This window comes from Hyla sarda, chromosome 7 (assembly GCF_029499605.1).
Source record: "Hyla sarda isolate aHylSar1 chromosome 7, aHylSar1.hap1, whole genome shotgun sequence".
NCBI classification, from domain to species: domain Eukaryota; kingdom Metazoa; phylum Chordata; class Amphibia; order Anura; family Hylidae; genus Hyla; species Hyla sarda.
Window position 1 is genome coordinate 120,349,287 of NC_079195.1, and position 26,668 is coordinate 120,375,954.

The 26,668-nt window shown below is 40.3% G+C and overlaps 1 protein-coding gene across 3 annotated transcripts in view; it reads right to left on the reverse strand.

The window, feature by feature from the left end:
- Positions 1–9,740: 9,740 nt before the first annotated feature.
- NOLC1 (nucleolar and coiled-body phosphoprotein 1) overlaps positions 9,741–26,668 on the reverse strand; it is a 35,685-nt gene continuing 18,757 nt past the window's right edge. Inside the window, exons 7-16 of one of the 3 annotated variants that reach the window (XM_056530583.1) lie at positions 24,940–25,032; positions 23,863–24,018; positions 22,488–22,643; positions 22,136–22,267; positions 19,289–19,447; positions 18,186–18,293; positions 17,070–17,447; positions 14,523–14,617; positions 11,014–11,103; positions 9,741–10,382 (exon numbers count right to left, since the gene is read on the reverse strand). In XM_056530583.1, the coding sequence (XP_056386558.1) occupies positions 10,224–10,382; positions 11,014–11,103; positions 14,523–14,617; positions 17,070–17,447; positions 18,186–18,293; positions 19,289–19,447; positions 22,136–22,267; positions 22,488–22,643; positions 23,863–24,018; positions 24,940–25,032 (1,526 nt within the window). In that variant the 3' untranslated portion in view covers positions 9,741–10,223. The remainder of the gene's footprint in view (positions 10,383–11,013; positions 11,104–14,522; positions 14,618–17,069; positions 17,448–18,185; positions 18,294–19,288; positions 19,448–22,135; positions 22,268–22,487; positions 22,644–23,862; positions 24,019–24,939; positions 25,033–26,668) is intronic. The other 2 variants (XM_056530582.1, XM_056530581.1) reach the window with 2 other exon arrangements.

Here is a 26,668-nt window from a genome sequence, read left to right on the forward strand (position 1 = left end):
GTGATAATCGGTCGATCCCTACATTGAATACAGTGATTGTTTTTTAAAAAGTCACAAATAATAAATGCATCAAAATACAACACTTTACCTAAGTCACATCCCTTTACCGAAGCCATGTCTCTTTGTAGGCCGCAGTTGAAAAGATGTCTAAAACATGTAATAAACATGGTGTGCAGCCAGCATTATGGCATATATAATAGTAAATAAGCCTCCATGGATTTTCAACTTTTGGATAATGTCCTGTGTGCAAAAAGATGTACATGTGCTGTTTAACTTAAGACAGATCCGGAAGCCTGTCAGGTGATGACAAGGAGCCAGTTCTGCTTCAATAGGGAATTTGCAATAGCTGGAGGCACCCTGGTTAGAAAGCACTGGCCTTTTGCATGGAATTCAGCTAGTTCAATGGGTGAGGTAGCTAATGTGTGGGAGGGAGGAAAGTGGAATTATGGGATTTGTAGTAAAAGAGAAAACTCCAACAGAAGGTAATCTCACAACATAGCCACTTAACTCAAAAACAGTCTTTGATCCCTCCAAAACATGTAATTTACTGTCAGGCAGGCAAGTGCTAAAATCACCTTATGGTGGATAACCCCTTTAGTTATTCTATATATTCCTTTATTGTAGTAAGGGACTCATATCTGGCAATGTCATCCAGCTTTTTTTTTTTTTTTTATAACTTTTTTTATTAAAGAATTTTTCTTTAAAACAGATATTTGAGAATAAGAAAATAAAAGTACATAGAATAATAAACAGAGTCATTACATATTAAAAAGACCAGGTTACTATATGATAACATAGATCCGGCTGTAAAGATGTTGTAAAGTCCAGATTATTTCAGGTCGGCTCTGTGAGTATCAGGGGAAGACCCCACATCAAAAACATGAAGCTTAGATAAAAGCCGTTATCTAACATAATAAAGAATGAAGCGAGGATAATATGAAGTGCTATTAGAGGATACTAATCTCTCTTGACTCCGGATCCATTACACCTCAGCTTATGGTCAATAATCCAGGCAATATGCAATGAAGAAGATGTAAAATAATGTAAAAAAAAGCTTTCTAAGGCATTTTATTTTCATACTTACGCTGCGTATACGCCCTGTGGGAATGCACCCTATTTCACGCTGCGCAAAATTTACGGCAGCAGTGGGAAATACGCTGCGTATTCCTTGCTCACTATACACACAGGGTTTTTGGCAGCAGCCCTGTGTGTGTAGTGAGTTTTGGAGGCGGGGCTGTGTGCCGGCGTAACTGACACGCGGCTCCGCCTCCAAAACTCACTACACACATAGGGCTGCCGCCGGAAAGCCCTGTGTGTATAGTGAGCAAGGAATACGCAGCGTATTTCCTGCTGCTGCCGTAAATTTTTTGCAGCGTGAAATACGCTGCGTATACGCCCTGTGGGAACGTACCCTTAAAGGGGTACTCCGGTGACAGAAAGATAAAAACAGATTTGTAAATTACTTCTATTAAAAAACCTTAATCCTTCCATTACTTATTAGCTGCTGAATACTACAGAGGAAATTCTTTACTTTTTGGAACACTGAGCTCTCTGCTGAATCACGAGCACAGTGCTCTCTGCTGACATCTCTGTCCATTTTAAGAACTGTCCAGAGTAGGAGAAAATCCCCATAGCAAACATATGCTGCTCTGGACACTTCCTAAAATGGAAAGAGAAGTCAGCAGAGAGCACTGTGCTCATGATGTCAGCAGAGAGCACTGTGTTCCAAAAAGAAAAGAATTTCCTCTGTAGTACTCAGCAGCTAATAAGTACTGGAAGGATTGGTAAATTACTTCTATTAAAAAATAATAATCTATTTAACTTTCTGGCACCAGGATAGGGGATAAGATGTCTGATCATAGGGGTTCCGCCGCTGCTCCCGTGGGCTGGAAAAGGTGGATACAGTCCTAGGAGACTCTTTCCTAAGACTGTATCCACCTTTTCCAGCCCACCGGAGCACCGGAAAGCTGAACTCATTTATGCAGGAAGTCAGCAACCGCCGAGCTGAGAAGTTCTCAAACTAGATCTCTCTTGCACGCTCCTTTGTAAATGTATCCTGTCAGGTTGGGCACTATATTTACACCAATTCTTTATTTGTGGGCCAGAAAATACCTAGCAATTTTTGTCCACACACAACATATATCTGTCCGAAACTAGAATGCATAGGTGTTAACGCCTACTTTTTCAGATTTGGACAAAAAGTTTTGATTGTAAACAGTAGAATTTTCATTTTTAATATTGTGCAGTTACCACCAAATATTTGTCCATTGACTATTGATAAACACCCCCGTAATGTTTTTAAAAATCTCTTCTCAAAGTCACTGCCTCGATGTAAAACAAGAGTGGCATCTATCCCTTTTGGCCTTTGAGCTCAGCTTTTACTTTAATCCATTTGATTCTGTCCATGAGATTCCTTTCTGAAGCTGCTTTTCTCCCTTAGTGAGTTCTTGTGTAGGTTTTAACCCCTCTAACGTGCACCTTTATGCCTACCCAGGGCCCTGCAGAAGGAAGCCCTGCAGACTTTGGTTAAAAAAAAAAAAAAACACAGGGAAGCACCTTAGGCTCTACTACTCAGATGGGCTGGAGTATAGGTTGCAGGTTGTGGGCTAGTGGTCGTGAGGTTGGAACAGGAACCTTCATTACACAGCATACATAATCCAGTACAACACTGTATTCACACTAATATTTCAGTCACATTTGTTCTGGAATAATTCTTCACTGAAATTAGTAGACAGTAGTCAATCACTCTCAAACATGGTTACAGTACCACCATTAGTAAAGAATATGGTTTAAACTGATGCTTAACAGTATGTTTATAATTACAACAGCAATAAGCTAAATATTCTAGAATTTACTATATTTGACAGGCTACTCACATTAAAAATTAAAAAACCTATCATAAACTCTGTCCAGAAGAATTAGCTCATAGGTCTAAAAGTCACTCACTAGTCATACATCACATTATGTAATTCCTGTGAATAGTTCATGCAAAGTTAAACAGACACAGGTTCATTAAAGCTGAAAAAAATAAAAAAAAACTATTAAACCAGGGCAAAAAGACTTCCTAACTGACTTATCCCCTATATTAGTGTCCCGACTGAAACCTAGTAATCATAGTAATTTTTTTTCAAGAAACTAATCATCATGAGACAGAGTGCCATAGTCACAACCAAGACAGCACCCCTGAGGAAGTTGCCTGGAGGTGTCAGAAAGCGTGTGGTTCCAGCTTTGCACTTGTCCTTACATACTATATCCACCATATTCCCCCATCAGGTTCTCTTTTTAGATCTGGAATTTTTACCTTTATAAGTTCATAAGTGATTGAGTAAAGTGATATTGTTAGCAGAATAAAAATGGGAATGTTCCAGCTTCACAAAAAAAATCTAAAATATCAAATCTTTAATTGATGACGATTAAAACATGGCAAACAAAACAGTAATAGTGCTCTAGTGAGGAAAAAAAAGAGTTTCAAACCCTTAGTTTCTTAATCATGGCATGTGGTTTTTATTTTTTATTTTTTTTCTAGAGAACTATGGTATGACTTGTTTGTAATTCAATACACCTTATTACTGCACAGTGTGTTCTACAAAGGGTTTGCGTTCGGTGGCAACCAACTTCATTTATAGCACGAGTGCTGTTGAGAGGAGTCAGGGGCTCCTCTGGTTGTGGATTACGCTCAGGTGTTAAGCTCTTTTAGATGGTTTTAAACATGACATGTGGCCAATCCCCCACCCCCCAAATGAGAATGCATTATCATCATTAAATAGCTTAGACTGGCTTGATCACAACCAGTTTCTTCTTCCATTCCCAAGATATAAGGGTTTACAGTTTGTCTGACAATTCAGAGAATAGAATTATACAGGCAATCACTTCCATTATAAAAATTAAGTTCACACATTTCTGACCGATTACCTAAATTATCAAAATACAAATGCACATCTCAGAAAAAAGGGCATACGTAAACTAGAAAGTTTGATCAGGGTCCGCAGAGGTATTCACTGACAGTAATTTTCTACATCTGAATCAGGTGTGTGCCATTCATAGTGTTTTCCTTTTTGTCTTCCTATTTTTCTAGGAGTTCCGTATTCTCAATGCCTTTATAGTAAATACTCTCTTTAGAATTACACAGTGAGATTGACAATCCACTGAAATAGCCTTGTTAAGCCAGGCTACATCATTGGATTGGCTGCAGGTAAGGGGACCCTCTTCCGTCAATTTAGGTCACTGAATCCCCGTGATCATGCTGCGGGGGTGCAGGGAGCGCCACTGAGCTACTAGCAAGTTTCACTTTCATTTTAGATGCCGTGACCAATGCCTATTATGGCATATAAAATCGAAGTGAAACTTGCTGGTAGCTGGTTAAATGACTGGCATTAGCGGTCAGTGTATGGCTGCTAATACAGCACTTAAGGCATCAGGGCATACAGGTACGCCCTTGGTCCTTCAGTATCAGGACACAAGGGCATACCTGTATGTTTTAGGTCCTTAAAAAGGTTATAAATTCTAGACGGAAGGTTCCGGATGGCTGACAAGGTACATCTATTTTGCGGTGTCTACTACTTTCTCAACAAATGTATTTTTTTTTATATCTTTAAAGTCTATTAGTGTTGTGAGGGAGCCCCATCCTAATGAAGTGTTCCTTGCTGTATGAACTCTGGCCTGCTCTTTGCATTACACTGGTACCATCAGTACTGAAGCATCCAATATGATGCTCTGGTTTTGGAAAGGCCACAAAGCTATTCTTAGGGTGGGAAGGTCCATGGCTTTAGGGCCCTTCTCATCCTGATAGTACTAGGCTGCTGCTGGTTGTTACTAGCTATTATTGAAAAAGAAGGGAAATCCTATAGATTTGCTCGCATCGTACCCGCACAGTCCCGGCTGCTATCAGCAGCCAGGACTTGTGGCTAATGCCGGACATGGCCGTTTTTTTTTTTTTTTTATATATATCAACTGGCTCCAGAATGTTAAACAGATTTGTAAATTACTTATATTAAAAAATCTTAATCCTTTCAGTACTTGTGAGCTGCTGAAGTTGAGTTCTTTTCTACCTAAGTGCTCTCTGATGAAACGTGTCTCGGGAACCGCCCAGTTTAGAAGCAAATCCCCATGGCAAACCTATTCTACTCTGTGCAGTTCACTAGAAGAGCAGAGATGTTTTCTGTCTGGCAACAGCCCTCTCTGCTGACAAAAGCTCAACTTCAGCAGCTGATAATTATTGAAAGGATTAAGATTTTTTTTAATAGAAGTAATTTACATATCTCAATACTGAAGATGTAGAAAAAGCGGAGCACTCACCCAAGCTTCTACTGCAGTGGTAGTTTATTTCAAACTTACAAACATTGGGATACACGGATCAGGGAGCTGTGGTGGAGGACGCGGGGGTATAGTCTCAGTGACGGACCGTTGCGCGCTTCTGCGCTTCGTCAGACCGGGAGTGTCTGGTTCACAGGAAGAGGTGTGCTTAAAACAGGTAAGTGTTATGACACTGCAGGTGAACCTGTGCGCCATTGGCTGAAAAACACCTTTACACATATATCTTAAAAATTGTGTTAATGTGACTTAAGTTTGAAATAAACTACCACTGCAGTAGAAGCTTGGGTGAGTGCTCCGCTTTTTCTACATCTTCAGTATTGAGTTGTGAATTGCCTTACCTTCAGCGAGTCAGCACCGCATACAGAGCTCACAGCAGTTAAAGGGGGCCGTACACCATTTCCATTCCGATACCTACCCGATATTCCTAGTGGTGCCGAGTAATCTCCATAAAACTGTGATTGTGCTTGAACTGTTCCTTTATACTCGAGGCACACTTGCATTCAGGTGTCTGCCAACACCTGTAAAACGGATATGGATACTATGGACACTGATCAGACTAATACGGTTACGGAAGGGAGAGCAGACGCGGGGGTATATTTCACATCTTGTGAGACTAAAGATGTCATTCAAGTTCTCAGTACCAAAATGCTGGAACACAAAATAAATTCTCTAGCAGAACGTGAGACTCGTCTGTTTTGGACGATTGAATCACTGCAAGCCTAAAATCACCCCCTCAATTCTTGCAAGATAAGACTTTCATCAAAATTTGGAATGAGCAACACTTGCAACACTCATTAAAATTACAATTACTTGTTTTGGAGAAGAATAAAAGCGAATATGATGTGGTTACAGAGTGTGAACTGCACACCAAAATTTCAGCAGTAGCATATAAAAAATGTATTATGAATCTGGATCAGAAAATGTCAGCCCTGCAAACATCTATCAAAGAAATTAAAAAAAAAGAGACAAATTTCTGAGGGACAAATCGGATTTTGAATCCCATCAAGAATTCACCTGGAACAAAGGCAACCCCACTAATAAATCCCAACAGGATAAAATACCTTACTATCGCAAAAGAAAACATTTTAACCAACAAGAAAAAATTTCCTAAAAAAAGTGACTACCTAACAACTGAATCAGATTCAAGCATGTCTGATGAACCTACTACATCTAAGAAAGAAGGAGACAATACACCTCATGTTGCCCCTTTAGACCTCGTACCCGAAGGGGGGGGGCGCAGAAGGAGGAAGCAAAGCTGTGAAAAGAAAGATAGTAACTTGGAAACAGTAACTGATAACATTGTGGTGAACCTGACTGACGTACCCCTGGAAGAGGACTGTGTCAAACTATTGAATAAAGGACTTAATTTCGGGTTGCATGAACACTTTGATTACTGTTCATTTGAGGAGGATATGGCGAAAGCCATATGGAGATTGTCTTTAACTAAACATTTTGCTATTATGAATAAAAATAGTAAAGTCCCAGACACCAAATTACCCAGAGAGGGAGAAACTAGATGCAAAATTGGTCCCCTAAGGTTTAGAGTAATTTCCGGGAATACCGCTCAGGATGAGGAAAATGTGAATTTATTGGCTAGTCTGACAGACAGAGGAGGATCTAATAAATAGAGAAATTTTGGTGGATGTCCCCTTTCAAGGGGGTAACCCCTCTCGATTTAACCCTCCTGTACCTCCAGGCAGCTCCGTGGATTTATTCCACAGAGCTGTCCGTCAAGACGTTAAGGCTTTAATTTATCCTCACACAGATAGGAATATTACACATGCAGAGAAGAAAGCCCTCAAATGGCTGTCTGATAGGGATGAATTAATGTTGTCCCGAACAGACAAAGGAGGAGCTATCGTCATATGGTATAAAAGGAATGGAAACCTTAAAACAATTGAATAATGTAGAAGTTTATGAAAAATGTAAACAAGATCCAACTAGGAAAATTATAGACAACCTCCACACCCTCCTATGTAAATATGTCAATGTCAAAGTTATTACTGAAAAAAACAGCTGAACAGTTATTACCAGAAAATCCAACAAAACCGAAGTGGTATATACTTCCAAAAATTCACAAAGCCGTTACTCCACCACCAGGACGTCCTATAATTGCAGGTATAGGTTCGCCTACCTCCTTCCTATCAAGTTACATTGATTGGTTGATATCTCCGATGCTCCCACATAGTCCCTCATATGTCAGGGATACAGGAGATTTGATATCAGCCCTTGATGGGTTTTAAAGGCAAGAAGGCTATGCACTGGCATCAATTGACGTGGAGAGTTTATATACCCGCATCCCTCAGGATGCGGGGGTGCAGGCTCTCCGTCAATTTTTGTCCAGCTCAGATAAGTCTTTTACTAATAGACTTCATTACTGAAGCAACTTTTTTCATTCTTTCAACCAATTGCTTCCAATATTATGAGCAATGGTACAGTCAGTGCCTTGGCACAGCCATGGGCACTCCTGTATCATGCACATTCGCTAATATTTACTTAGCAATATTTGAGTACAAATATATCTATACACTTGCTAACCCATTCATTCATAACCTTAAATTACTCCTTCGATTCGTTGATGATGTATTCATCGTGTGGGAAGGGGATGAAACCAGCTTTGAGTTATTCACACAATATTTTAATGTGAACACTATGAATATGAACTTTACATCTGTTTTTGGAAATATGACAGAATTTCTTGATGTACAGATAGAAATAATCGAGAACAACATTACTACATCGGGGTTCAGAAAATCCACCTCCAGAAATTCTATCCTACACTATGCTTCATCCCACCCCACACATGTTAAAAATAGAATTCCTAAAAGTCAATTTATTAGATTAAAAAGGACAAATAATAATGTTACTAAATTTAATGAACAAGCTGATTCGTTAGAAAAAAGATTATTAAAAAGAGGGTACCCCCTAGAATTACTCCAGGCAGCATGAGCAGAAGTAGAAAAAATCCCCAGGGCTGCACTTCTTTCCAATAAAAGAAAACAAGACGAGAATCAAAGGTTCACATTCATATTTAAAAATACTGCCATGAACGATGTAATAAAAAAAAATCTATAAATAAAAACTGGTTTATGATCCTACAGGATAACGATTTTAATAAAATAATGAATTACCTATAGTAACATACAGAAAAAATATAACAATTCAGGATCAATATAATAGAAATAAAACACAAAAAACAAACCACTAATTGGTTAAACGACTCCAAACCAATAGGAAATTTTGCCTGCGGCAATTGCAAGCAATGCAAATACAAAAACTTGCGAGTAGGTGGATATAATATCCAAATAAAACAGTTTTTAAACTGCAAGTCAACCTATGTTTACTGCATAGTCTGCACATGTGGTTACTTTTACGTGGGCAAAACGATCACATTATATCACAGGATCAGAGAACATCTTAGATCTATTGTAACAGGTATAGGAGCCCCACGATTTGTAACCCACATGAGAGTATCACAATAGCAATCCGGAGGGATTGCGATTTGCTGCTAAATAACAGGTAAACACAGCGCGAGGTCTGAACAAGAACCAACAACTTCTGAAAAATGAAGCCAGGTGGATCATCCGGCTGGATGCCACCGGCCCGATGGGGTTGAATGACAAACAAGAGTATGGTGCCTTGTTACGATTTGTTACATATTGTATAGCTGTCTCATAAGATATGAAGTATGTTTTTAAGTCACATTAACACAATTTTTAAGATATATGTGTAAAGGTGTTTTTCAGCCAATGGCGCACAGGTTCACCTGCAGCGTCATAACACTTACCTGTTTTAAGCACACCTCTCCCTGTGAACCCGACACTCCTGGTCTTACGAAGCGCAGAAGCGCGCAACGGTCCGTCACAGAGACTATACCCCCGCGTCCTCCACCACAGCTCCCTGATCAGTGTATCCCAATGTTTCTAAGTTTGAAATAAACTACCACTGCAGTAGAAGCTTGGGTGAGTGCTCCGCTTTTTCTACATCTTCAGTATTGAATTGCCTTACCTTCAGCGAGTCAGCACCGCATACAGAGCTCACGCAGCAGTTAAAGGGGCCGTACACTATTTCCATTCCAATACCTACCCGTTATTCCTAGTGGTGCCGAGTAATCTCCATAAAACTGTAATTTACAAATCTGTTTAACTTTCTCGAGCCACTTGCTATAAAAAAAATAAAAAAATATATAAAAGTTTTTTTCCTGGAATACCCCTTTAACTCTGAAAGTGAAAGCTTCCCGGCAGCTCAGCTGGGCTGATTGGGACCATCGCGGTGAAAGCGTGATGTCCCGATCAGCTAGGATGCATCAGGAGGGTGCCTTACCTGCCTCCTGCACGTCTGATGGGCAATTGATTGCTCCAAGCCTGAAATCCAGGCTTGAGCAATGGACCGCTGAAAACACTGATCAAAGCAATGGCATTGATCAGTGTATTGAAATCAATGTACTGCATGTTATAGTCCGCTAAAAGGCATCATAACCCCAAAAAGAATCTGCTGCTGGTGTCCTGGTGCCAGATCTAACACCTTTAAAAAGTGCCTCCGATGGATTTTGAAGGCAGGAAGGGACCCACATGCTATATAACGTTAATATATTTATTTCATCCGGGACAAATATTTTTCAATCCAGCCATAGGTTTGAACCAATGAACTTGAAACAATGTTTTATTTGTTTTCAAATTATAGAAAACTATAGAAATAAAACACCCTAGCTTTTAAACATTTCTTTGAGGATTGGTTAAACTGTTATATTGAAAGGTTTAAAAAAATGTATATAAATATACAGAAACGCTGTTTTGAAAACAAAATTAACTCACTTAAAAATAAAAATCTTTTCAATGAACGCAACAAGTCCAGAAATGGATTACACATTACTTCAGAATTATGTCCATTAGAAGGTAACCGAGTATAGTTCATTCACTGTCAAACTTAATAGAGTTCACACTTGTAGAAATAGCTCCCCCACAGTAGCTACCCCGTTTTTTCTTTGTCTTTTCATGTCTGAAAGATTTTCCCTTTGTGTATTTTAAGACACTGTTGGCCCTCTCTCCCCAGTCTCCTGATGACCCTCTCTGTAAAAGAAAAAAAAAAAAAGAAAATTTATACAGTAGGGGAAAAAAAATTAATAAGTAAATTGTCTAATGGTCTATTCACAGCTAGAGTCACCGGCTTCCGAACTGCACTCAAGGCCGTGGTCTCTCTGCTGAAGGTAGGCCACTGAAGTGCAGCATCTTCAAAAACGCACCGGAGGGTAAGGGGAGATGGAGAGGGACATTTAAGGGCTGACTGAGGGGCTACAAAGCAGTATTAACAATAGTTGGTATGATACTAGACCACGCTCCCCAAACCCAGAGACCACGGCCTTGACAATCGATTCATCATCAACAATGATGTCAATTATCCATTTTTATTGATAATATTGCTTTATCATTGCAGCCCTAGTGTACAAACCAATGCGATCAGACTGATCTCAGAGGTCATATGCTTGTGACAATTCATCTTCATTTTTGGTGCATTTGGTGAAGCAATCTGATTGGTTGCTATAGGCAACTGCAAAACACTTCCTCTACACAAGTTTTGATAAGTTTCCCCCACAGTCTTTAAGGACTGTACCACCAGTACAATGAAACTAAGCAACATGTATACTTTACGTAAAATGGCTGGCAGTGTTGAAGAAAAAAAAAAAAAAAATATTTATCATACCTTTGCTTCAAATGAATTATTAGCAACTCGAGGATCCATTTCCACTTCTTCTTCAACTACTCTTCGGAAAGGGACATTTTTGGAAGCTTCCTGCATCACACCCAAAAGTAAAAATTTAAATACAAATGGAAAACATTGCAGTCTGTTGCATTTCATTGGTTCTGGTGAATTTAGCTAAACGGTTCACCTTTCAAGCATTGTTTTTATATATACAAGGGACAGTTAAGCTAAATATCACCCTAAAGCTAAAGATTATAAGGAAACTTAGGAGGATTTATCAAAACGTACCGAAAAGTTGACTAGTTGCCCATAGTAACCAGATTGCTTTTTGATATTTTAAAAAGTCCTCTTAAAAATAAAAGAAGAAATCTGATTGGGCAACTGGTCAACTTTTTCTCTGCACAGGTTTTGATAAATCTCCCCAACTGCCTTTGTTAAAGTTTCATTATCTAAAACATGTAAAGGTAGTAAATTATGATTTACATTAAAGCCCATCTGTTTCAGGTGACATTTCCTGATCAGCTGCCCTGAGTGCGTATAGGAGAAGCAGAACTATTTCTGCCAATTATATAACTTATATTGCATTTTCAGCAAATGTATGCTCTGAAGGCTTTATCTATAATTTTCAGTTCTTTCGGAGTTTGTGGGTGGAGCCTAACATCTATGGTGTACGTCATACACTGCACACACACAGATGAGGAGATCCTACACTATGGGGGAGATTTATCAAAACCTGTGCAAAGGAAAAGTTGCCCATAGCAGCCAATCAGATCACTTAAATTTTTCAGAGGCTTTTTAAAAAAAAATGAAAGAAGTGATCTGATTGGTTGCTATGGGCAACTTTTCCTTTGTGCATATTTTGATAAATCTCGCCCTATGTCTCTATACAAAGCCTGGAAGCATGATAAAGCAATAAAGCAGCAGTGAGCAGTCTAGACTGTCTACAGCCCTAGGATGAGATATCTTACTTACTCTGCGGCATGTACTCCCAGGCACTCCCCATTCCCCCCACCCCATCTCCTTCCTCCCCCCCTCCATAGACTTGTATTTCTTGCATTTTGACCCCAAGTAAGTGGCAGGACAAACACTGAGCAGACAAGGCAAAAGAGCGGGAGACAGTCTGTGGGTGGGTTGATAACAGGAGAAAGCAGCATTTTTGTCTCTATTACAGATAAAAACACAAATATACATCCAGTGAAGCAACCAGTCATTTCATCTTGTCTTAAGGGAAACCACAAACTTACATTATACAACCCATACTCTAAAGGAGGAACATTAACAGAGGATGAAGTCAACCTTCTCAACCATAAAAAGGTGACAATATTTGGTCAAGCTGAGACCTGCAAATAGTAGCATTGTCATTTGTAGAATGCAAAAAAGTCCATCTTCGTTTAAAAAGATGGGGTAACACATTCTGTATTTGCTGCTGCGTATTTTCCTTCCCATTAAACTCTATTCGTAGTAAAATCACGTATTTTGCTACCTATTGATTTCAATGGGTAAGAATACACAGCAGCAAATATGCAGCAAAATATGGCACGCCTAACGCTAACCTTTAAAGCTCATGCACGTAGCGCTCTGGATTTTTTCTGTACCTTTATCTGCCTCCAACTGTACACAGAAGTCTCTATTATACATTTTGTAGGTACTGTGGGTGTCAATAGGAGGGCACAAGCATATGAGCTTACCAAAGAATATCAGATATAGGCACATGGCAGTCACTCTTCTTGAATATTGCAGTAATACTTAGGCAGAATACACAGATCACTTTCAAAATAGGAAGGGGTTAAAATAATGTAAAATAACGTTGTTACAAATGGATTTTTAAATCCATTTGTAAATTACTGAGCACAGTGCTCTCTGCTGACACCTCTGTCCATGTCAGGAACTGTCCACTTTGATCAGACAGAAAAATTCAAAGAAAAGAACTTTCTGTGGAGCATACAGCAGCTGATAAATACTGGAAGGATTAAGATTTTTAAATAGAAGTAATTTACATAACTGTTTAACATTCTGGCACCAGTTGATTTAAAAAAAAATAAAAAAAAAATCCCACTCGAGTACCCCTTTAAGGCAAGGTTTCCACACAGGTATTTTCTGGAGTTTTCAGGAAAACTGCCACTGCAAGTTTTTAAAGACAAAGTCAGAAGTGGATCCAGCAGGTTGAAGTAGTATAAGAATCACTTATATTTCCCATTCTTTTTTAATACACTTCTAGTCGTTGGCACAAAAACTGAAGCGGAAACATCGCCTAAAGAGGTTATCCAGGATGATAAAAAAAAAAAAAAAAACGTAGCTGATTATTTTAAAAAAATTGCTTCATACCTATCCTCAGTTTGTGCGATATTGCAACTCAGCTCAAGTATATGGAACCAAGCTGTGATATCCCACACAACCCGAGGACAGGCGTTACGCTGTTTTTTTGTTTGTTTGTTTTTTAGAAGAAATTGGCTCTGTTTTTCTATTTCTGGATAATCCTCTTAAAGGGGTACTCCGCCCCTGGCATCTTATCCCCTATCCAAAGGATAGGGGATAAGATGTTAGATCGCCGCGGTCACGCTGCTGGGGACCCCGGGGATCGCCGCTGCGGCACCCCGCCATCATTACTGCACAGAGCGAGGGGCTCTGCACAGGGGCCGGAGCAGCGTGACGTCATGGCTCCGCCCCTCATGACATCACGGCCCGTCCCCTTAATGCAAGTCTATGGCAGGGGGTGTGACGACCGCCACGCCCCCTTCCCATAGACTTGTATTGACGGGGGCGGGCCGTGACGTCACGAGGGGCGGAGCAGTGACGTAACGATGCTCCGACCCTGTATTGCCCGTCATTACGTGCAGAGCGATCTCACTCTGCGCAGTAATGATAGCGGGGTGCTGCAGCAGCGATCCCCGGGGTCCTCAGCAGTGGGACCCCGGCGATCTGACATCTTATCCCCTATCTTTTGGATAGGGGTTTAAGATGTCTAGGGGACGGAGTACCCCTTTAAGGTTAAAGCCAATCTTATTCGCTCATCTAATCTTCAGATTGGTTACTAAGAAACACAAATGAATGCTAGGCAGTACACTGGCTGACAACTGAACACCACTCAGCGAGTATTGTGCAGTGGACCAATTGTAAGTGGTTCAATTGAGACCCATATCAGACTCTCAAATAGCACATATTATGCATTACCCAGGGTCCAGCTGCAGCTCTCCACCTCCTATGGTAGACAGGGGAGGAGTGCATGTCTGGAGGACACTAAACGTATAGACCTTGAAGTGCCTACATGATCGAAGCTAAGGTTTATAGGTTGAAGCAGTAATACATACTATATATTACAAAGCCACAAATGGTCTTCCACTCACGTCCTTGCCATGTTTGGTCAATAAAACACTGACAAACTATGTTAAGGGATGGGATTTTATTCAAAATTTCTAGATACATGGTAAAATAAAACCTTTAATATAAAGGTGCACATTGACTTCGCAGCCAGCAGCCACTCTTCTTTGCATCTGCACTTATTTTCTCACCTTCTTGTTCTCCTTGGGGAATGTGTTTGGAGTGGAAATTTTTATTTTCTTATTCTCAGGTGTTTTTCCCTTTAGTTTTTGTTTACCAGGATTATCTAAAACACAAAACGTTTATTTCAGACACATAGGTCCCAAAGCATGCAATTATATGAATTCCAATAAAGCAAGGTTAAAACCCACATTTCCAGACATTATACCAAGTTATTACACCCAACCAAGTACCCTTTCACTGCCAATGGTGTATTACCATGTTTGTAATAACTTATAGACCTAGAAAAATACATAACTCAAAATGGTATCAATGAAAAAAGGGCCAGTTTGGCAATGCAAAAATCTTCTGGATAAGCAGAATAAAAGGTAGTATACCATTTATAGCACACGGTGCGTGCCATAAAAACTACCCCACTCTCCCTTTGCTGTTTTTTAAATGCCCATCATTTTTTTTGCAATGCTTTAGATTTACCACAAAACCCAAAGTAGCTTATAATATTAAAGCAGATAATCTAAGTTTCAGACAATATCAGGTTCAATAAGAAAGGTTAAATAAGGTGCAGTATTTTTCAAAGTCAAGGAGTAGCATTAACCATTTCAGTTCTGTGTAAGGGGAGGACACAGAACTTTCTTCATGTACTAAACCCCTTACCAAGCAAGAATATATCTCCCCTTTGATTGCCATTCTTCCTGCCCCAAGCAAACTTTGGGTCAGATATTTGGTCTCTTCACTGTGGGTAGATACGTGAAGACCAATGCCTACTTCAATAAATATATGGGTAGAGAGGAATAAGTTTATTATGATAATTTAGGTGAAAACTGTTCTGGTCACAAAGGGGTTAAACAGTTAGGATCCCTGCCAATTATTAGAACAAAGTAGCAGTTTCTCTTCTCTTCTGTGGTTGCACAGATGAACACTGAGTAAAATGTAAAAAAAAAAGTAAGAAAAAACTGAAGTGTGAAGAAAAAAGATGAGCAAATTCCTTGTCACATTACTCTAGCCATCAATGAGGGGTGAAATGCTAATTAACCCTTTGGGTACAGTGAGGACAGCTTTACCAGTGCACATACAGATGAAACCATGCCCCCAGTGAACCTAAGGGTGTAATGTGCATCTAACACCAGGGGTGTGAAAAAAATAATAATCTATTTGTCCAAGTGATTAAAGCTGAGCAGAATCTACTTGTCCCTCAAAAATCCACTTGTCCTGGTACAAAATAATTTTAACCCAAAGAGTATGTAAATAAGGTCTTTTATTAATAAAAATTTGATAGGCAGACCAGTATTTCACCCCATTAGGTGCATAGGGTCCCTGATAAGCAAGTCCCCCCATTAATGGAATACTGCATAGCAAAATAACTTATCCTGACCGCTGTGAAACCCCTCCCCCCGATCTTTCCCAAGGGGCCCAGGCAGGAATGTGGGCTTGTCCACATGACGCAGCAGTCAAACCCCCCCCCCCCCCCCCCCCCCCAATTTTCCCATAGATACATGGAGGAGGCATTTCAGCAGCCGCGTCATGCAGGGACGGAACATTCCCTTCATGCCGTCTGCTGGGGCCCCATACAAGAAATAGGGGGGGTCCCAGCGGTCAGACCCCCGCGATCACTTATTGGGATGTTATTTTGCACTACACTATTCCTTTAAGTAGGTAGTCCCCCCCCCCCCTTCAGGTACATATGTCCCTTTATCAGGTAGGGATCAAGTGGGGCCCCCTGCGCCATTATGTTACCCCCCCCCCCCCTGATGCTCCCTGTGTCATATTCTCCCCCCTCTGATGCCCCCTGCTCCATTATGTCACCCCCCTCTGATGCCCCTTTATATTCCCCGCTCTGATGCCCCCAGCGCCACTATATTCACCCCCCCCCTGATACTCCCTGCGCCATTATATTCCTCTCCCCAATGCCCCCTGCTCCATTATATTCCTCCCCCCGATGCCCCTGCGCCATTATATCCCCCCGATGACCCGTGTCATTATAACCCCCGTGTCATTATATCCCCCCCTAATGACCCCTGTGTCATTATATCCTCCCCCCTCTGATGCCCCCTGCGCCATTATACTCTCCCCCCCCCCCCCCCTTCTCTCATGCCCCCGTGTCATTATATTTAAGCCCAACCGTCCTCTCCTGTACCCTGATCCCCCGCTACCTGTCCTCCGGCCCATGTGTGCTCCGGCAGGCTCAGGGGCTCGGCGGTCACTGGATGCGGTCCGGGCGCGTGATGAGTGACGTCATCGCACGCGCCTATGCCGGGACGCGGTTGTCCTGCGTGGCTCGCTATAGGCTGCAGCGCACATCTGCAGTCTATAGGAGTTTAGTTACATTATATGTGCATTCTTTAGGCATTTAGCCCTGCTTGCCCGAAGCAGGGCTAAATGCCTGAAGAATTCACCTGCCAGGCACCCGGGACTGCATGTCCCGGACATCGGGCGATACAATTTCCACATCCCTGAACACTAATTACAGAATAACGGCGGACTGTAGGCAATAGAAAGGTTTCAGTCTGTTCAGTGCAAACTGGCCAAATAAGCAATAAAAACAAACAAAATAAACATACCATCATCTTCACTGGAGGAACTGTCCTCTGAGCTGTCATATTTTTTGATAGCCGCTTTTGGTGTGGAATTAGCAGTCTTTGGAGTTGCCGATTTAGCTGTTGCTGGTGACTTTGAGGTAGCTGTCTTCTTAGCGTTCTCCTCGTCAGAGCTACTATCCTCAGAACTTGAGCTGCTACTTGCCTTTGTTTTATTTACAGCAATGGCTTTCTTTGCAGGAGCAGCAGCAGCAGGGGATTTAGTGACTTTTACAGTTTTTTCTTCTTCACTGCTTGAGTCTGAACTACTTTCTGCTTTCTTGTTTTTCACTTGGGCAGTCTTTGTGGTAGGAGTCGGTTTTGGGGCAGGTTTCTTACTAGCTTCTTCTTCGCTGTCAGAGTCTACCGAAAATAAAGGTTTATTCTACTTTAGGGCTTTGCAGTTCTGCATTAAATGAAGCTTTGCGCTAATAACCAATTATTTTAAAGGGGTATTATACCTAAATCCCTTTCCTCAGATACTGAGGTTAGGACTGTATCAAATATTCTATATTCTGCCTTGTGTTTTTATGGACTTGCACCTATCCACATTAAAAGTCAGTCACCGGAGTTCTGACCATTCCTCTAATATACCTTAGGACCATGCCTCGGACCCCTGCGATCAGACACTTATCCCCTATCCTGTGGATAAGGGATAAGTTTTTTTTACTGCAGATCTCCTTTATCATTTGTATCACCAGCATGGTGTTAGACAAATTTCTACAACACTATGTAAATACTTAGGGGGAAGATTTATCAAAACCTGTCTAGAGTAAAAGTTGCTAAGTTGCCCATAGCAACAAGTCAGATTGCTTCTTTCATTTCTCAGAGGCCTTTTCAAAAATGAAAGAAGCGATCTGATTGGTTGCTATGGGCAACTCAGAAACTTTACCTCAGGTTTTGATAAATCTTCCTGTTACAATTTTGTTAGAAATGGGGGTTCCTAATATTAATTATGACAGATTATGCCCACTTCGCAGTAAGCCCCTAAGAATTACCATATCTGGTGTATCTTCATTATCTTGCCAAAACAGTTTGGGTCACCTTACCATTCAGCGACTAAGTGCCTGGCTATAGCTAACCATAACGAACGGTACATACCAGAACTGTCAGAACTGGAATCCTTTTTCTTTTGAGCAGGGGTTGTCTTCCCTGGGGTTATCTTCGCTTTTGGCTTGGACGGCTTCTTCTTCTCGTCATCACTTGAATCTTAAAGATAATTCAAATACTGAGCAGTCATATACATAACATTGGGGGACTAACAGATGATACAGTGAGAAATAGTCTTAGACATTCAGTTTAGCAAAATTGTTATTTTTGTATCTGCTGAAGTATCTTTACATGGATAATTTTAGTTGTACTTCAGTTTATCATGGAAATATTTGGCTTAAAAAAGGTCTAACAATGAAGCAGCAAATCGCATCAAAATTAAGATTTGTATCAGTCTCAAAACATTTTGGCCACAAGTTTCTTAGTTCAAGTTTCTTAGACACTAGAACGTGACATTCCAAAAGGCTCCTTCCCAACCGCTGAAGCTGTCTATGGAGAAAAGGTTGTCGCGGAGAGCCACCAGCATAGGAAGTGAGACTGTCAGGACAAGATGGATCAGCCTATCCAACATATTAAGATGGGTCCCTAAATGGAATAGTCCTTTAAATAGAGGGAAATTGTGCATGAGTATGCGTTGATCAACACCATCACTACTAGAAGTCGCAAAAAGGCATGAATTATCCACTTCAAGAGAGACGAGTTATCAACATTAATTTGAAGACTGGATAGATTTTCTTGTCTGGACAGGGTCTTTTTGAAATACAGAATGACAGTCCACTTCCCAGAGTGAAGTAGCACCATCACCAAAGAGCACCGTGGTGAATACATGATGGGATGTAGCAAGGCCAAAACGTAGAGCCACAAACTGGAAGTTGAGTAAAGGAATCATGAAGAATAGGAAACACTAGTGAGTCAACAGAGGTTACCACCAATCTGTGCGGAAGTGTAAGAAACATGCTGTTCAACTATGTGTACTTAGACAGGTGTGTTTTTACTCTTTTATGGTGCTGCATTGCTGTTAATGTTAATAAGGAGTTGTTGTAGCATTTTCCATTCATTCTTAAAATGGGGCAGATTTTTAAAAGACATGACAACTAACACTTAAAAGGTTAATACTGTTGTAATCTGCTATACGGAACTCAAAGTGCTCTCACCTGAGCTGTCAGAAGAGCTGGAATCCTTTTTGGCTGCTGCAGCTTTTGCAGGGGTCACCTTTGCAGCAGGCTTTGCAGGGGGAGTTTTTGCAGCAGGCTTTGCAGGTGGAGTTTTTGCAGCAGGTTTAGCTGGTGCCTTATCTTCTTCATCACTCGAGTCTGTCAAAAACAAATTATAAATGTAACAACTTGCCTATATCAGACTAGCTGAGTCACTACCCAAGTCTCCAATTTGATCTTTACTTTACAGGTGTTGCAATTGATGTTTTATTAACCCTTTCCCGACCCATGACATACATTAACGTCATGGGTCAGCTCCCATTCTATAATGTGGGGCCACGGGATCGCTGCGGCGAAATCGTGGCATCCCCAAATGCTTACAGGACAGCCGGAGGGTGCCTACCTGCCTCCATGCTGTCCGATCGCCAAATGACTGCTCAGTGCCCGAGATCCAGGCATGAGCAGTCAAGCGGCAGAATCATTGATCAATGGTTTCCTATGAGAAACCATTGAACAATGTAAAAGATCAGTGTGTGCAGTGTTATAGGTCCCTATGGGAGCTATAACACTGCAAAAAGTGAAAAAAATTAGTGAATAAAGATCATTTAACCCCTTCCCTAATAAAAGTTTGAATCACCCCCTTTTTTCCCCATAAAAAAAATTATATCATGAAAAAATGAATATAAAGTGAACAAGAAGTTCGATCATTACAAAAATGGTACCGCTAAAAACTGCAGATTTCCGTACGCGGAAAAATAAAAAAAAGTTATAGGGGGTCAGAAGATGACAATTTTAAATGTATAAATTTTGCTGCATGTAGTACGACAAAATCAAACCTATATAAGTAGGGTATCATTTTAATCGTATGGACCTACAGAATAAAGAGAATGTGTCATTTTTACCGAAAAATGTACTGCGTAAAATGACTGATGTCATTACAAAGTAGAATTGGTGGCGCAAAAAATAAGCCATCATATGGATTTTTTGGTGCAAAGTTGAAAGTTCGTTTTTTCCTCGTACCTTTAAAAAAAAACATAAAGTGCAAAAACGGAAAACCCCCGAGTCATGAAAGGGTTAATGAAAGGCCGTTTTACAAAACTGACAAATTGGTTACGACTCCTGAGTTGTGACAGAGGTGCAAGCTTTCTATTGATACAATTTAATAACACAGCATGGCCATATCACATTTCCACCATTACTTCAAACTGTAAATATACAGTATTGTACATAAGTGAGTACACCCCTCACATTTTTGTAAACATTTTATTATATCTTTTCACATGACAGCATTAAAGAAATGACACTCTGCTAAAATGTAAAGTAGTGAGTGCACAACCTGTATAAAAGTGTTTAATGTTCTATCCTCACAAAATTACTCAACACAGCCATTAAAGTCTAAACCGGGGTATGAAAAGGGAGTACACCACTAAGTGGAATTGTCCAAATTGGGTCCAAAGTGTCAATATTTTGTGTGGCCACCATTATTTCCCAGTACTGACTTAAGCCTCTTGGGAATGGAATTCACCAGAGTTTCACAGATTGCAACTGGAGTCCTCTTCCATTCCTTTATTATAACATCACTGAGCTGGCGGATGTTAGAGACCTTGTGATCCCCCACCTTCCGTTTGAGGATGCCCCACAAATGCTAAATGGGATTTAGGTCTGGAGATATGCCTGACCATCAGTTTTACCCTTAGCAAGGCAGTGGTCGTCTTGGAGGAGTTATCGGTTATGTTTGAATACCGTAAGGAAGGGATCATGCTCTGGGTTGGTATGTAACAGTACATGTCGGCATTTATGGTTCCCTCAATGAACTGTAGTTCCCCAGTGCCAACCACATTTATGCGGCCCCAGACCACTTACCACCATGCTTGACTGTGGGCAAGACACACTTATCTTTGTACTTCTCACCGGGTTGCTGCCACGCACACACTTGACACCATGTGAACTAAATAGGTTTATCTTGTTCTCATCGGACCACAGAACATTATTCCAGCAATCCATGTACTTAGTCTGCTTGTCTTCAGCAAACTGTCTCTGCAGCCTTTCTTGCGCTTTATCTTTAGAAGAGACTTCCTTTTGGAGTGACAGTCCAATGTAATGCAGCATATGGTCTGAGCACTGATAGGCTGACCCCACTCATTTCTTCTTTCTAAAGACAACCTCTGGATATGATGCTGAGCAAATGCACTCAACAACTTTGGTCCACCATAGCAAGGTCTGTTCTGAGTGGGACCAGAGTTGTGAAACCACTGTATGGTTTTGGCCACCGTGTTGCAGCTCAGATTCAGGGTCTTCTTGTAGAGCTATTTTTTTTAGATCTTTTTTAGGCCTTGTTACCACGAGGGGCGATTTTGAACTCCCAGCCATCAGTATTAGAATGTGTAAGAGTGATAACACCAAACTTAAGACCCCTGCTCCCCATTTACACCTGAAACCTTGTAATACTTTATTTACATGAAGCCATGGAGGGAAAATGGCTAATTGGGTCCAATTTGGACATTTCCACTTAGAAGTGTACTCACTTTGGTTGCCAAGGTTTAGACATTCATGGCTGTGTGTTATTTTGAGGGGACACAAGATTAAACACTTTTACAGCCTGTGTACTTTACATTGCATACAACATTACAAAAATGATATCCATCTATCTAACACAAGTGGGCACACCCCTCACATTTAACTTCTTAAAAATAAACACAAGGCATCCCCAAAATACATGCAGGTAACTATGTATAAATGGGTATTATAAGAAAAAGAAACAAAATTAAACTATATAAAAAGCAAGAAAATAAAAATTACATGTTGTTGTCATGACTTATGACTTCATACCTAGAACAGCCATCTTACCTGAGCTGTCAGAAGAGCTTACATCCTTTTTGGCTGCTGCAGCTTTTGCAGGGGTCACCTTTGCAGCAGGCTTTGCAGGTGGAGTTTTTGCAGCAGGCTTTGCTGGTGCCTTCTTATCTTCATCACTCGAGTCTGTATATAAAAATTTATATTAATGTAATATACTACCCATCATAACTTTGGAAAAAGAGGGAGTAATTAAAATGTTTTATTATTAAGGGACTTCTACAAGCAATTTGATTGCTTATTCAGTTGCATAAGCTGAAGTATTGTGGAAGTTTTCCCATTCAGTATTTTACACCTCAACATTATGTGAAAAAAAAAAAAAAAAAAACTGTGGCAGTGCTCTCACCTGAGCTGTCAGAAGAGCTTGAATCCTTTTTGGTTGCTGCAGCCTTTGCAGGGGTCACTTTTGCAGCAGGCTTTGCAGGGGTCACTTTTGCAGCAGGCTTTGCAGGAGGAGTTTTTGCAGCTGGCTTAGCTGGTGCTTTTTCTTCATCACTTGAGTCTGTACACAAAGTTATGATTGTAATACTCAACCTATCATCAGTTTATAGTCTCCATTTTCATCTTAGTTTTTCTGGCATGGCTAAGGGTGCAGCTTCACAATACTAACAGAACAGCAAGGGAACAAATCCTAAGGTTAAAAATGTATTCCCATCTCTGTTATCCTCTATACATAGCGAATGCGGTGCACTCTATTAAGTACATTTACTTTCGGTCTCTGTTCTCGGGTTTGGTGGAGGTCCCAGCGATCAGACCCCAACTGATCAGCTTATCATACCATATCCATAAAGTGACTAACAAGCCAAGATGCAAATACCACTTAAAACTTTTTATTTTTTTATTACATACTATCAGCTTCATACCAAGTACAGAGCAGCAAACCCCAACAGAGCAGTCACAAAAGGTATAATCCAATGATACCTTTAGCTCTGCTGATGGGCTTTTACAAACTTAGAAAATTAAATGTTTTTTTTTCTGCAGCTAAACAGAGTGGGTGCTCAGCTTCAGAGGCATGCCTACTCTTTCCAACCACCACCCTGCTTTGCCGGACTGATACAGGGCTCCATGCTAAAATCAGAGCTCTCAGTCACGCATAGTTGTTAACAGTGCAGCTCGATGTCTGCATAATTGCCATTGATGTCTATGGGAGCAATGCGAATTTTGGAACAGTTTTCCTGGCTGTATTTGGCTTCCCAACCAATTCTGGCAGCCACAAATCAGGCAAAGAGTGGCCCCATGGTGACATTTATGCCAAATTTACAGGATATACCTTAATGGTCTATTCACACGTACAGTATTCTGTACAGATTTGATGCGCAGGATTTTCTACTGAAGATTTCAATGTAAACTAAATGACTGAACACAGCTTCAAATCTTGCGCATCAACTCTGCGCAGGATACTGTACGTGTGAATGGACCCTAAGGGTGAGATTTATCAAAACCATTGCAGAGGGAAAGTGGAGCAGTTTCGCATATCAACCAGATAAGTAAATTTTTTTGAAAAGGTCTCAAAAATAAGTGAAGCAATCTGATTAGTTTCACTTAGTGCAACTGGTCAACTTTTCCCCTGCACAGGTTTTGATAAATTTCCCCCCAAAAGTCCAGATGAAGGTCCCAGCTCTGGAATCCATACCTATCCCAAGATCTAGAGCCCGCCCACTAAGAATCAAGTGTAAATAACTGTGCATCTGAAAAAATACTTCAAGATAGCAAATACTCACCAGAACTGTCAGAAGAACTGGAGTCCTTTTTGGCCTGTGTGGGCTTTGCAGCATTACTTACAGGTGTACTTTTCTGTGCTGAAGGTGTGGAGACCTTACCAGCAGCAGTTTTCACAGCTGGTTTAGATGACTTTTTCTCATCTTCGTCACTTGAGTCTACGGAAATAAAATTACATTCTAAAAAATATTTGATTTAATTACATGAATTCCCCCCACCCCAAGTAAATTAAGGCACACTTAATTGTTAAGGCACAAATTAATATATATATATATATATATATATATATATATATATATATATATATATATATATATTTTTTTTTTTTTTTTTTTTTTTTACACTCAATGTAGTGAAGGGGAAAAAAAAAAAAAGTATTTGAAAGACAGTGGATTGTAGAGAATATCATTAAAAGGGAACCAATCATCACATTTTACCCTATAACACGCTTGGCAAAGCGTTATATAGGGTAAAAACTTTATCCTCACCATACCCTGGGGACATTCCTGCCTGCAGGGATGGTGAGGATATGAACTTATCAACTAGTTCCCGACAGCCCCGTAAGTAGTCCCCTGGGAGGGGAGCTCCTCTCACCTAGTCCTGTGTCCTCAGCCGGCAACAATGCCCCTTCGGCTTGATGGATGGGCCGCGTCATAGCTCTGCTCCGTCTGTTCAGTGAGCAGAGTGATGATGTGGCCCCTCAATCAAGCAGTTGGGGCGTCGTCATCAGCCGAAGTAGGTGAGAGGAGCTCCCCGCCCAGAGGACTACTTGGAGGACTGGCGGGTACTAGTTTATAAGTTCATATCCTTACCATCCCCGCAGGCAGGAGCGCCCCCAATCTGATGATTGGTTCCCTTTAAGTACCCTCTATGTGCCAGAATGGAGAGCAACTCTATAAGAGGGGCTCCTGCACTGCTGGACCCTGCACAGCCATGCCAGGATATAATATACAAATGATATATGAAGCAACGCACAGCAATCAGCTGATTACGACATCAGCCTTATTTTTATAAAAAGGAGTCTTCATGAGTCAACGCCAACGTAGAAGGGAAAAGCCCCAACAATTTGCAAAACTAACCTGTATCACTGGATGATTCTTTGGCTTTTTTAGCAGCTGGTTTTGCAGCCGGTTTCGCAGCCTGTGCAGGGGATTTGGCCGGAGTGGCCTTACCTACAAAAATCAATTAAATCACAGAGGCAACAAAAAGTCAATTGTAGCTCCTAAAAAACATAATTTTACAAATCCTAACAAACAAAATCAGCGCAAAACCACTACACCACTAAAAAAACAGCTGTTTGTATGGACTTAAAAAAAATAAAATAAAAAAAAATCCGCTTTCAGCTTCCTTTTAAACGATATGAAGGCACCATTAATTTCAGGATGCAGTACATACAATATGGGATTAAACAAACATGAAATAAAAATACTGGTACAGTGAAAAGGGGGGACCCTGCCCATGAGGGTTTACAAATTTACAATTTTCTGAAATGTCTAAATGATGTTAGAAAATTCTAAAATAAGAAATTTATTTTCCACTGTTAAATTTAATATTCAATAATGAGAATAAAAAATAAAAAAAACTACTTTTTTGTAACATTTGGTTTCGTTCTTACACAGTGCAATTCATAGAAAAAAATAAATAATGACATTACATGTTCCCTTCATCCTGTGGGTCAATCTTATTTTTTGCCTTACACAGTGCTGTATAAGGGCTCATTTTTGCGTTACGATCTGTAGTTTTTATCGATACCACCGTGAATATAATTTTTTTATTCACTTTTTTTCTGGCATGTGAAAAAATGCAATTTTGGACTTAGGTAGTTTTTCAAATTCATTCATGCCATTCACTGTACAGAATCATCAACATAAGATTTTAATAATTACCCCACACAGCACCAAATGTTTATTTAACCCCTTTCCCACCCATGACATACCTGTACGTCATGGGTCAGGTGGCCGCTCACGATGCGGGCCCGCGGGTCAGGTCCGCATCATAACCGGGAGATACCCGCTGTTATCAGACATCGGCCGGTAATGACAGACCTCTTAGATCGCTCCGATGTCAGTCAGTTAACTGGATAAATACTGTGAGCTATAAAGATCAGGGCTTTTAAACATTCAGTGCCGCTATTCCCTAGTGTTTAGTGGTCACATCGCCCCGGAGACTATGTGTTGCTAGGGAAGCCCAGGGACTTACATTTTGTTCCTTGAGCTTCACTGGCTCTGTAATTGCTTGAAGGCTGCCATTGGCAGCCCTTAACAATTCAGTGCAGAAAACCTAGATAAATGTTTTACAAAAGCATTACACTGATCTATGTAAGCCATCTAAAGATGGCTTATGATAGGCCCAAAGAGGGCAAAAAAAAAAAAAAAAAAAAAAAAAAATATAATAATAAAATAATAATAATAAAATAATAATAATAAAATAATAATAATAAAATAATAATAATAAAATAATAATAATAAAATAATAATAATAATAAAATAATAATAATAATAAAATAATAAAATTAATAATAATAATAATAATAATAAATATATATATATATATATATATATATATATATATATATAATGTTTAAAAATATAACTATTAAGTTATGATGTTATCGATCTTGCACAGTAGAGATGAGTGAACTTACAGTAAATTCGATTCGTCACGAACTTCTCGGCTCGGCAGTTGATGACTTTTCCTGCATAAATTAGTTCAGCTTTCAGGTGCTCCGGTGGGCTGGAAAAGGTGGATACAGTCCTCGGAGACTCTTTCCTAGGACTGTATCCACCTTTTCCAGCCCACCGGAGCACC